Source organism: Mesoplodon mirus, assembly GCF_964341445.2.
Source record: "Mesoplodon mirus genome assembly, chromosome: 2".
NCBI lineage: Eukaryota > Metazoa > Chordata > Mammalia > Artiodactyla > Ziphiidae > Mesoplodon > Mesoplodon mirus.
Genome location: NC_138977.1, coordinates 58,811,941 through 58,825,770, shown reverse-complemented (window position 1 = coordinate 58,825,770; position 13,830 = coordinate 58,811,941). Strand labels below are relative to the sequence as shown.

The window sequence follows — 13,830 nt, the reverse complement described above, 5'->3', positions numbered from 1 at the left end:
TTACCTTTCAAAGTAAAAAAGAAGTTCATTATCCTCCAAAGACTGGAAATGAGAACCCCTTGGAGAATAAGCAAGGTCTAGTGGAAATAATCCTACGCTCTTCACACACAAAGGAGAAGTCTTGACTTCCCTGAGCATACCACAACTGGGGAAGAAGTTGTCTAGGCTTCTCTCTTCCTGTACTTCTTTTACTAATAGGATTATCTATCTACCTTTGTCAGAGTTAAGATAGCTAGACTTTTCTTTTTTTTTTTTTTTAGAAAAGCTAGACTTTTCTAAACTAGTTATAGAAATCCCCTCCCTTCAATAGTCATGCTGATATTAGAGATGAGAAATACTGAATATATGTCCAAAAGTGTAACCTAAGTTAAGATGCAAAGGCTACTTCTCTGGAGATTTCTAACAAATAATCCTGTTCAAAAGAATAAACCAGAGACCTATCCCTGGGTCTCTGACTGATACTCAATGGATACAAACATTTTTCTAAATCTAGTCACAAAGGAGATGCTTTTTAAAACTGAAGTAAAACTCTAAATTTAAAATTAACACTTGGAAGACTTTCAGACTTTTTGGATAATCTGTTGAAAGTACAGGAGAAAATGTGTGTTTCCAGTGGAAAATCATACATTGTCTAGGACATCCCTCTGATTCTGATTATATGGCAGTTATTTTTATAAGTCTGGAAGTTGTAGATAACTGATAGCTATGCAAACTGATCTTAATCTATAAACATATAAAGTCTGCCATGTGCAGTAAAGGTTCAAATGACCTCCCTCTCCACTATGGAAGAAACTAGTTTTGCCTCCATTTGCATACTCATTTTAATATTCCTGATCCATAAATGTGTCTGTTCTTTGGACTTCTCCTTTGAACACTGTAAGTAAAATAAAGTGTGTATTCATTTCCTAACTGTATGAGTGTCATGATTTTACCTTTTTTGGGAAATTATCTTTTAACAAAAGCTAAACGTTCTCAGTCCTCTAACCTCCCCCACCAAAAACTGCTTAGGAATATAAAATCTTGCAAATAATTACAAAGGGTTCAGGACATCCTGAAGGCCAGTCATACATGCGATCCATATTCCTCAGATTAATAATGCCTTCCCTAAAATGAATCATAGAAGTAGCCTTAATATGACAAACTATCCTATTATATATAAAGCAAACAACATTTTTGAGAACAAAATAGAAACACTGGATATATCCATTACTTACAATTCTTCAGGAAAAGCCTCATGAGTATAATAAAAAGGAATGAAGTTCTGATCCATGCTACAACATGGAGGAACCTTGGAAACATCACGCTAAGCGAAAAAAGTCAATTATAAAACACGACCTAGTATTTATATGATTCATTTATAGGAAATGTTCTGAATAAGGAAATCTATAGACAAAAAGTAGTTTGGTGGTTGCCTAGGACTAGGAGATGGGGAGGGAATGACTACTAATGAGTAAGGGGTTTCTTCTGAAAATGTTCTAAATTGTGGTGACAGCTGTACAACTCTGAATACACTAAAAACCACTGGATTGTATACTTTAAAGAAAAAAAAGCATTATGACTCAGCAATTCCATTTATGTTCACCAAATGTTCGCTTAGCTAAGACCAACCACCTAAGATTGTTTGGATTCAAAGACTTTCTTTAAAAAAAAGTCTTTCTGGGGCTTCCCTGCTGGCGCAGTGGTTGGGAGTCCGCCTGCTGATGCGGGGGACACGGGTTCGTGCCCCGGTCCGGGAGGATCCCACATGCCGCAGATGGGCTGGGCCTGTGGGCCATGGCCGCTGAGCCTGCGCGTCCGGAGCCTGTGCTCCGCAACGCGAGAGGCCACAGCAGTGAGAGGCCCACGGACCGCCAAAAAAAAAAAAAAAAAAAAAAAAAAAAGTCTTGCTGAAAAAAAGTTTCCATATGGCCAAAGATAGCAGAAACTTTGCAATTCCAGAAACAGAGATTAAAGCTTTGGACTCCAAATGAAAGCAACCCTAAGTATCTTAAAAATAACGTACAAATTTGTAGAGTAATTATGGATAAACTAGACAAAGAGGGTCATTATTGTCCAGAGGTATAGTTTTTAAGAATCTATAAACAAAATTACTAACTGCAAAAATGATGAAACTTTTTAAAAACACTTTTTGTGTTTTTTCATGAACACATACTCCAGCCACTACCCAGGATATCTGAAAAGGACAGACGCCTCTGAGTATTGTCCTGAACTGACACCTCATCACGACTCCTGTGAACTCTTTGAGAGTCGTGTTAATAGTGTTTTACACAGGCCACTGTGGTGTCCTAGAAAGTCTGGAGAGTGTCAAAGGCTTCTACTCTAACTTTAGCTCTCACTTAGAAGCTGTGTGACCTTTGGCACTTATTGAACCTCTATGCAACTGGATTTTGCTCATGTGCAAACAAAACTAGATGCCATTGTTATAATTCAACAAAAAATTCACAAGAAAAAAACAATTCACAGGGTTGTTGTGAATATTAATGCAGCAAGGTAATGAGCAAATGACTGCAGATAATAAACACTTCATAAATTATTTGATGAATCTGAATTCTCTGATAAACATTTTCCTTTCCTTTTCAATTAGCAAGGAAAAGTGACCTTTGCAATGTTCGAGGCAAAGCCACAAAGGTAGAGCTGTGAGAGGCTTTAAGTAGTTTGATTTCCATGCCTATGCTGTATTTTCCTACAGATGATGGTAATAAATGCAGGTAAATAGTGAGCTGCTCCTCAATTTTGTAAGACAGATGTTAAATCAACTCAGCCTTCCACAATCTAATTCAATCAGAAGGTTGCAAGTGTCCCCTTACCTACCAACAAAACCAGTTACCTACTTATGTTTACAGATCATAAACCTGATTTCAGTCATCCAGATAAACTATTGTTGATTGCTGCAGTCATGACTCATGTGAAAGCATCTGAAACCTTAAGCTTATCAGAAAGGGCTGGGTAATATTCTAATCCTAGGCTTTCTTCCACCCTGGCTGCAATACAGCTCAACAAGGAGCAGGTCCACCATGGCATTCTCATATTTGTCCTCAATTCCTCCCCATTAGAATTTGAAACAATTATCAGTTTCCCTCAACTGTCTCAAAGATTCAGCACCATTAAGACTGGAACTCAAGGCAGGATTAATGTATTCCTTTTTAGACTCATCTACCAAAATGCAATTCAAAGGAGTGAACTCAAATGCCTCTCAGGAAAAGTCTCCAAAAAGGTCTTCCCAATACTGAGCACAAGGCGTAATATACCACAACTACTTAGGTTCCAAAGAGTTCCAAAGGATTATGATTTCAGCCTTGGAATTAACTGCTACAAATGGTGTTTTACAAATCTAAACTCTGCTCTTAACAGAGCCCTTTTAATACTCAAAAAGAACCACGGTTTTTTTTTCCATCAAATGTTTATTAATAGTTATAGACTAGGTAAACGAGAAAGCAAAGAAAAGGGCATTTTACATTTTAGAAGTACCTACACTACTTCAGGAAAGAGTTCTTAAAGCTCTCTCCACTGTGCAGGTAACAAAAAGTTAAGACTTGTCGCCCAAAGCTAAATCCAAAAGTTATATACTAAGAAAACCCTATAGGAGTATAAACTGGTACAACCACTTTAGAAACCTGTTTGGCAGTATACCTCACGACCCAACAATTGTATTTACGTTTACTAAAAGACATGTTCAAGAATGTAGCAATGTCATTCATAATAGCCAAAAACTAGAAACATAAATGTTCATCAACTACAGAATGAATAAATTTTGATATTTTATACACCATAAAACAACACAGCAATAATTCTTAAAAATATTGCTACATCAGACCATGGCTGAAACTCACAGATACAATCAACATTCAGAACAAAAGACATTCACAAAAGAAAATATATTGTTTGCTTCCATTTATATAAAACTGAAAAATAAGCAAAACTATCTACAGTGAGAAGAATGACAACCTTTGGTGGGTGTCAACTGGGAGGAATATGAGGAGCTTGCTGGGATGCTGGACATTTTTCACATCTTGATCTGGGCAGTGAGTACATGTATCCATATACAAATGTTCATTGGCCTGTACAATTAAGATTTGTGCCCTTTACTATACACAAGTTATCCCTCCAAAAAGAAAACTCCACACTTTTTTTTTTTAATTTAAAAGTGCTTCATTCACTTCGTAGGATAACAGGACACATAAATAACAGTGTGCCAGGAGAACAGGCTAGGACGAGTGCTCTGAGGTTTCTGCCTATACAACAGGCAAGTCATTCATTCATCAAACACTTATAGTTTGCCTATTTCATGACAAAAAGCTCATTTGCTATGTTATATTAAGTCAAAAAGCATTATTAGATAAAAATCACAACTCACTAGATAAGATGTAACAATTTTAGATCTGGATGCACCTAGTAATAAAATATCAAGTTATGTACAACAAAATCTAATAGAACTACAAGAAGAAATAACAGAAACAGTCCAAATATCCATCATCAGTGGAATGGCTAAATAAATTGTATTAATCATATAATGAAATGCTATACAACAATGAAAATGAATGAACTAAACTATAAACTACATGCAACAACATGGATGAATCTCGCAAATACTGGGCAATATAGGAAAATCACCAAAAATACATATAAATCGTTCACTGCAATCCCTATCAAATTACCAATGGTATATTTTTCACAGAACTAGGACAAAAAATTTTTAATTTGTATGGAAACACAAAAGACCCTGAATATCCAAAACAATCTTGAGAAAGAAGAATGGAGCTGGAGGAATCACACTCCCTGACTTCAGACTATACTACAAAGCTACAGTAATCAAAACAGTATGGTGCCGGCACAAAAACAGACATATAGATCAATGGAACAGGATAGAAAGCCCAGAAATAAACCCACACACTTATGGTCAATCTACGACAAAGGAGGGAAGAATATACAATGGAGAAAAGATACTCTCTTCAACACGTGATGCTGGGAAAACTGGACAGCCACATGTAAAAAATTGAGATTAGAACATTCTTTAACACCATATATAAAAACAAACTCTAAAAGGATTAAAGACCTAAATGTAAGACTGGATACTATAAAACTCCTAGAGGAAAACATAGGCAGAACACTTTCTGACATAAATCGCAGCATTATTTTTTTTGAACCTCTCTCCTAGAGAAATAGAAATAAAAACAAAAATAAACAAATGGGATCTAATTAAACTTAAAAGCTTTTGCACAGCAAAGGAAACCATAAAATGAAAAGACAACCTATGGACTGGGAGAAAATATCTGCAAACAATGCTACCGATAAGGGATTACTTTCCAAAATACACAAACAGCTCATGCAGCTTAATATCAGAAAAAGAACCAACCCAATCAAAAAATGGCAGAAGACCTAAACAGACATTTCTCCAAAAAAGACACAGATGGTCAACAGGCACATGAAAAGACGCTCAATATCGCTAATTATTAAAGAGATGAAAATCAAAACTACAATGAGGTATCACCTCTCATCAGTCAGAATGGCCATCATTAAAAAGTCTACAAATAATAAATGCTGGAGAGAGTGTAGAGAAAAGGGAACCCTCCTACACTATTGGTGGGAATGTAAACTGGTGCAGCCACTATGGAGAAGAGTATAGAAGTTCCTTAAAAAACTAAAAATAGAGTTACCATATGATCCTACCATCCCACTCCTGGGCATACATCCCTAGAAAATTCTAATTCAAAAAGATACATGCACCCCAATGTTCACAGCAGCACTATTTACAACAGCCAAGACATGGAAGCAACCTAACTGTCCAGCAACAGATGAATGGATAAAGAAGATGTGGTACATATATACAATGGAATACTACTCAGCCATAAAAAAGAATGCAATAATGCCATTTGCAGCAACATGGAGGGACCCAGAGATTATCACATTAAGTGAAGTAAGGAAAAGACAAATATCATATGAAATCACTTATAAGTGGAATCTAAAAAATCATACAAATGAACTTATCTACAAAACAGAAATAGACTCACAGACATAGAGAACAAATTAACAGTTACCAAAGGGGATAGTGGGGGGCGGGAGGGGAGATAAATTTGGAGTTTGGGATTAACATATACACACTACTATATAAAAAATAAACAACAAGGCCCTACTATATAGCACTACATTCAATATTTTGTAATAACCTATAAAGGACAAGAATCTGAAAAAGAATATAGACAGACACATATATATCTATATATATAACCAAACCACTTTACTGTACACCAGAAACAAACACAACATTGTAAATTAACTATACTTCAATTTTTTTAAAGGTTAAAAAAATACATATAAATCCATCTGTATCAAGTTGAAAAACAAACAAAATTAAAATTCAGGATGCAGAACTAGGTGGTAACACAATTTTTTTTCTGAAACAGCAAGGGAATAACTATCCCCAAAATCAGGATAGTAGAGTGGTATCAGTAGAGAAAAGGGAAGGAGATGTAACCAGGGTGGGGCATATGGGGTGGTGGGGAACACTCTATTTCTTAACCTGGGTGGTAGATATATGACTGTTTTCTTCATTATTATTCTTTAAAATGAGGATATGTGCTTTATACACTCTTCTGTTTGTATAATAAATTAAGAAAGCAGGCAAGCTCTTTTCCTTCCCATTTCCTCTTCCTGCTGACTGAAACGCGAACCTGACAGCTCAAGCTCAAAGCAGCTATCCTGACCCGGAGAGGATGCACTGAGCGGTGGAACCTCCTCAAAGACCTAGGAATGGCGGTATCAGTCAGCAACTGTTGATTGTGGATTTCTCTTACTTTAGAAAAATTTATTTCTACTTTTTAGAAATCTCTATTTCTGTAGATTTTTCTCTTATATTCAGCCAAACCTAATCCTGATACATTCAGTGATGTGGACAAATAAAAACTTTCTAACATTTAAAGCTGTCCAACAATGGAAAGGACTCCCTGAGAAACTATACCACACCCACTCCTGGCCGGGCATTGTGGAAGGGATTCCCACATGGGAAGGGAAGTGGCACTACAGGATTTCTAAAGGCCCTTCTGGCAATTAAGATTCTAAGGCTACTATGGGAACAAACTAGCTCTGAAGCTGTGGCAACTCTCTGCCTCTGAATCTATCCTTCTGTTATCAGCGAGAACATTCCTGTTCTATAACGTTCCATGACCTACGTTCTTCAAGACTGCTCCAACGCTATCTCCTCACTTGTACCTTTCAAAACTAACTTGATCTTGACTTCAGTATACTCCTCTACCGAACCTTCCTCAACTCTGTTATGTGCTTCATGGGGCTGTCCTATAAATTAAATCACCCAGGTTCCTGTATCCTCTGGTTTCCAGTTGGGTTTGACCAATGAAAAGCTCCAGCAGACCAGAGGGTGGGAAAAGAAAACATGTGAGGTGTTTATTCCCCTTGATTCCCTTCCTGCTAGGCCACTGGTTGGAAGTGGTTGCATTCCCATAGGTTACCTTCTCTTTCCGCTAAGCTCTCTCAAGTTCCAGAAATTACTCCCTCTCTTGCTCCGTCAGGCCTAAGGGTGCTAATTGCTCTTAGCCCTGAAGTGTTTCACCAACCCCTGTTGGTGTTCCTTAACTCTGGGCAATCACACTGTTGGAGTGCACCAGGAGATACCTGATAGACCCAACAAACTACTTTCAGCCTGCACTGTTCCGTCATCCCCAATGGCTCCTATCTCCCCTTACCCCATAGCATGGTTTTTCTCTCAGTAATTGCATTCTGTATGCTTCCACATATGGACTGATTTACTACAAATCAGTTCCCTATGGAAAAGTCTTAATCCCAGGCTGATTCCCATTTCTGCCACCAATGTGTACAAACTACATGTAATACTAGATTGGGAATGCCTAATTAAGAGGTAAACGTTACTAAAAATTCCTGACACACAGACTGCAAAGCCAAGCCAAAGACTGAGATTTGGGGTTTATCTATTTATAACTTTCCTTTCCTTTAGACCAAAAGCTGGAGAAATTATCATATCTTTTATTATATTTTGCTTTATTTACAAGAATGGAACAAGGCCAAAAACAGTGCTCATCCTACAATGGCCACTCAAATTGTCAACAAAAATTGAAATGTCCTACCAGTTCCAATGAATCCTCCCTTTCTTATAGACAAGCCTACAAGTAAGACACCAGATTCAAATAACAGAAATGAGCTTTTAGTGTCAATCTTTCAGTTTATTGCTTAAATCCCATTTGAGAGTCATAAAGAAAGCATCCCTGAAAAAGGTTCAAGGGTCAAAGATAAAGCTCTAATATCTGGAAAGATGTGATTTTTACACCTGAAAAACAAAACTGAGACAGGCTTACTGTTTCCAAATCAACAGTGCTGCAGAAATGTTGCAAAAGACAGCATTTCTTAGGACTTTTACTGTGCTTCAGAATATCATGCTGTACGCTCTCCAATATATATTCCAAAGTAGCAGAGCTTGATCCATGGGCAAAATAACCCAAGTATCACTGTAACAGCCCCATTAAACTCTAAGAAAAGACCTATTGCCCCATCCACATGAATGCCAGGGCTGCACAGATATTGTTACCTATGTTAAGGAACCTAGACCAGGGTTTCTCAACCTGGGCGCTTCTGACATTTCGGGCCAGGTAATTCTCGGTTGTGAGGGACTACACTGCAGAGTAGGGCAATCAGTTGCATCTCTGACCTCTAGCACTCCTCCAGTATGACAATCAAAAGTGTCTTTACACATCACCAAACGTCCGGGGGATGGGGGTTGGGGCAAAAACTGTCCCTGGCGGAGAACCTCGACCTTAGATCAACTTTTATCACTCACACCCCACCCAGCACTACCACAGTGCATACGGTAACTCTGAGTCATCTATCTGGATGGGTCTATGGAGTAGACTTAGCTTCATAAAGTACCTTTTTTTTGTTGTTAAAGCTAGGAGTATTTGGCAACTCACAAAGTGATACAGACCCCTAGCACTAGGAAGGAGGAGAAGATGGATGAAAAGAATGGTTGCTAAAGTGGAGAAAGATTGCTAAAAAATTTCCAGACTTGAATTCCCTGTGAAAGCATCACAATTCTCAGATGAATGAATACACTCACTCATTTTATTCTCTCTGAGACATAAGTGGGAAGTATCACAGTCTGTGGCATAAATGAACAAATGGGAAAAGGCAGGCAAAACCCGTTAATCAAATGAGGACAAAATCAAAGGCAGGAAAGCACTGAGGGCTGACAGCCCAAGAACCTTCGTCTGGAATCCAAAGTTTGTCATACATGGACTCCAGTCCATCTTCAAGTTTTATTGCCATAGCATACTGTCCACAAAAGTGGCTTTCTACCCTATCAGACCCAATGCCCCCTTCTGTAACAAATATTTTGTAATGCTCTTTATTCTGGAATGAAATTCAAAGATTATAACATTATACCTATAGACATAACTTTTAAAATTTCAATATAGCGCCCCAACTGCAATGTAAGGGAAGAGAAACACCAAGATTTGTATAATAAAACGTATGTTCAGACAAGAGGAGACTGCAAGACAAAAGCATCCCCACCACTCTTCCAAAGTGTCCCCTAGAGGGCAGAGCTATCCCACTCCTGCTCCACACAAACCTGCTCTCAGCAGTCACACAGTTCAGCAACCTCCATCCTTTTCGATGGATGTGACACAGAGGCAGCATCACAAAATAGATAAGAAAGAGGGCTTTGGGGCTTCCCTGGTGGAAGCTACAGTGCTACAGTGGTTAAGAATCCGCCTGCCAAGGCAGGGGACACGGGTTCGTGCCCCGGTCCGGGAGGATCCCACATGCCGCAGAGTGGCTAGGCCCGTGAGCCATGGCCGCTGAGCCTGCGCGTCCGGAGCCTGTGCTCCGCAGCGGGAGAGGCCCGCGTACCGCAAAAAAAAAAAAAGAATCCGCCTGCCAATGCAGGGGACACAGGTCCGATCCCTGGTCCGGGAAGATCCCACATGCCATGGAGCAACTAGGCCCGTGCGCCACAACTACTGAGCCTGCTCTCTAGAGCCCGCAAGCCACAACTACTGAGCCCATGAGCCACGACTACTCAGCCCGTGTGCCACAACTACTGAAGCCCGTGCGCCTAGAGCCCGTGCTCCGCAACAAGAGAAGCCACTGCAATGAGAAGCCCACGCACTGCAACGAAGAGTAGCCCCCACTCGCTGCAACTAGAGAAAGCCCACGCACAGCAACAAAGACCCAATGCAGCCAAAAAAAAAAAAAAGAGGGCTTTGAAGTCAAACCAGCTGTGGCTAAAACACAGCTCCGCCACTTCACTGCTATGGTACCCTCTCTAAGTCTGGTTTCTCACCTATAAAAGGAGAATGCCAGCATATTTTTCAGAGCTGTTGGGAAAATTAAATGAGTATGTAGAATATCTATTTCTGCACCTAACACATAATATGTGCCCAATAAATGTTAGCTATCAGACTTAAATTATTATTCCTGAATCCGCCTCATATTATGTCTTAGCTTACGCCCATCTTACTCTCCCAGGAGAAAGTATGGATGACTGGATATTCATTTAGCAGAGATAGTCTAAAAAGGATTCAAGTACAATATAAGAAAGAAGTTGCATCATATGACTTCTAAGGTTGTTTGTAATTCTGAGATCCTACCATATGCTACCCTACACTGAGGTTATCTTCTATTAACTGGGGTCCTTTTTTCCCAGTTAGAGGACCAAGAACATGTCTAACGCATCATACTGTACAAAGCAACTACAGAGAAACACCTTGAACTCAGATCATTACAGTTTAGTGTCCCCCTTGACAGCCCAGCCCTGGTCATTGGTTCTTTACCATTTAGCACAGGACAGTCAAAGAAAGAAGGACAACTTTTCCAGAGAGAGCACCTCAAGCAACATGTACAGTGTCTTCAGACAGTGATGATTCAAGGGCCAGCTGTTATCTATATGAATTTATTGCTTACACCAAGGAGCAAAGCAACACCCCTAAACATCTAGATTTTCAAATAAGGAAGTGAAAACTAGTGGTGATAACTAGAGAAATACTTCAAACTGATTCCACAGTTAATGTTCTGAATAAAAGCACTCACTGCTCAGGCTGTTAAAGGGAGCCCACAGCCCCATGAAGTAATAAGCACATGGCTGAGCATGGAGTTATATCCTACTGACATTCAGGAATCTTAATTTACATATACATACTGCTTTATAAAACAGAAAACAGAAATTGCCAATTATTGTAAATCATTCTGCAAGGTGCTAAGAGTGGTTATTTCTGAGTAGTGGAATTATTGGGGGTTGCTTCCTTTTGCTTATTAATAGTTTCCAATTCTTCTAACATATTGCTCTCGTAATGAGAATTCGAAATTACACAACACAATTTATTATCTACAGACAATCCATGAAATCTGGGGCAAAAAACACTATTCTAGGTAAACTCTTCATCTGAACCTGTGGATAAACCAAGTATTTATCTATGTCTCTAAAAATCATCCTTGCTCCCCACCTCAAACCAGAATTAATCACAGCTTTGTTGCCCTCTTAATCTCTCCTGCAGACCTTACAGGTTTTGACACTACAGGACATCAGCACTGGATATTAAAAAAACCTCACTTTTAGTTTTCACCAGTTTCCCAGCGACAGCTACCAACTACGAACTGTAAAGAGAGGGAAAGGAAATGTTTTAAATCAATGTTTTTTTTGCACAAAAAGACATCAGATTCAAATAAGTGACTTATTCAAAACTAAACGCAGACACTTCTACATCGCTATTTGAAAACCACAGGCTCCTCACAATCCTCACACTAACAAGCCTCTATGAAAAAAATAAAAATCAATAAAGAGCCTCTATGGAATCATGAATGTCCCAAGAATAAAACGTCATTTTGGTAAACACTCATTTGGCAATTGTATTTTCCCTGCTCAGTGAAAAAACAGCACAGAAAGATCTCAAGAGGAGAGGGGGAAAAAACAGCCTCTACCAAAACAGGCATACCCCTCAGCACAGCAGAAGAAAGTAAATTCAAATCAGCTCAATTAAGCAATTAAGCAACTCACCATACAAGAAGCACCATGACAGGTGTTTATCATCTCTAAACAAATAAGACAAGATATCTGCCTTCCAGGGAATCCTAACTCTAGTCTGGGAAACAAATACTTATAAACTAATACACGGCAGATCCAGACAAAATTTAATAGAAGTTTTAAAACTGTTCTGGTAGTGTAAGAAAGGAGAGATTAAAATCAACTTCAAGAATTTTGAAAATGATTCTTCATATTCATTATATATATATACATATACATACACACACACACACACATACACTTAAATCAGTCACTTATCCATCTTAATCATTAAACCCAAAATAAAAGGTGGAAGAAACTCTTAGCTACCAAAAGCAAGCATCAGAGGTGAAATCTACACACTCATCCTTCGGACTAAAAACGTAAACGACAAGTGACTTACAAGGAGAATAGATGCAAAAAGGACTCACCAACATCAGAACGTCCGTACTCGGCATCTTCCTCTTCCAGGCGTCCTTTCAGTGCCTCCCCTCTGCAAAAGGGAACACCACGTTTGTTTACTTCTAACGGTTTAAACGGTCCCGTCGGCCCGCCGAGATTCGCCAGAGCTTCAGAGAAAGGGTTCTATCCCTCTAAGAGCTCAGATTTCACTCCTAGCTTTCACACTCCACCCCAGCACCCCAAACCAGCGAATCAGAATCCTGCTGGCACTCTGCTTCCCTCCCACAGCTGCCCAAACGCCTCCAGAGCCAGCCTCCCACAAAGCAATCCCCCCAGGTAGCTACCGGGGGAAACGCCCAGCCTGCAGCGGACCAGGGCCTGAAGGCCCGGAGCCCCGCCCATTCAAACTAACCCGGCCGAGGAGCAGACGCTACAAGCAGTCCAGTCCCAGGGTCCAGCCTCCGGTGGACTCCCTTTAGAAACAGGTAGGCCTCGTTCTCGACTTCATCCCTCCCTCCCCACAACCCTCTCCTCCCCTGCGAAGGACCAGCAAACCTGCCCACCCCAAGACCACTCCTACCCCGCCGGTGAGTGGAGTTTCGGACCCCGCTCCTTCTCGGCCCTGGCGCCCTCCCCCACCCACTCGCGAACCTTGCACTCACTCAGACCTCGGGTGGTCGGCGCCCCTACCCTCAGCCCGAACCCGAGCCCGCCCCGAGCTCCTAGCCCCTCGGTCCGGCCTGGCCCTTCCTCCTCTCCTCGCCCTTCCAGCACTCCTCACCCCTCCGCAACAGGACCCCTCCGCAACAGGACCCCCCGCAGTCCAGACACTCCTCCCTCTCCCCAGCCCGGACCCTCCTCCTTCCTCCGGGTCCGCGGCGGCCCCGTCTACCTCCTCAGCCGGGAGCCAGCTTCTGCGCTCCTTCCCTCGGACACTGTCTCGCCGGCCCTGCTCCTCTTCACCGCGAGACCGACTCGCGGGCCGCTGGGCGCAAGCTCCCCAGGCGGCGTCTCCTGCTGCCCCTGCCGCTGCCGCCGCCGCTGCCGAGATTAGAGATCCGGCCGCCGGCGGCCCCGCCCCTCCCCGCCCCGTCCGGAAATGGCTCCCACGGTGCCCGCCCCGTTCCCCAGCCCTGGCGTGCGCGGCTCCGCCGCCGGTCACGCGCACGCCCCGGCCTGGGCGCCAGGCCTGCTGTCTCCTCCGGGCCCCACGGCGCGTGCGCGCCGCCTGCTGGCCTGGCGGGGTCGGCGCCCAGGCCTTCCGAGAAGGTGGAACGCGCCCGCCCCAGAGGGTACCCAGCTTCTTCAGTCTCCGTTTTTAAAAACCAACTTGCTGGTCACTTTTGGTCACTTGGAGCCACTGAGAGAGTCAGCCTGCAGAGCACTGTGCAAACTGATCCATAACA

The 13,830-nt window shown here is 41.5% G+C and overlaps 1 protein-coding gene across 3 annotated transcripts in view; it reads right to left on the bottom strand.

The window, feature by feature from the left end:
- Positions 1-13,534, bottom strand: part of SGPL1 (sphingosine-1-phosphate lyase 1) — a 51,061-nt gene extending 37,527 nt beyond the window's left edge. The window contains exons 1-2 of one of the 3 annotated variants that reach the window (XM_082603085.1): positions 13,279-13,534; positions 12,454-12,515 (exon numbers count right to left, since the gene is read on the bottom strand). In XM_082603085.1, the coding sequence (XP_082459211.1) occupies positions 12,454-12,480 (27 nt within the window). In that variant the 5' untranslated portion in view covers positions 12,481-12,515; positions 13,279-13,534. Of the gene's footprint in view, positions 1-12,453; positions 12,516-12,836; positions 12,861-13,278 lie in introns of those variants that run through there. The other 2 variants (XM_082603084.1, XM_082603086.1) reach the window with 2 other exon arrangements.
- Between the last annotated feature and the right edge of the window lie 296 nt (positions 13,535-13,830).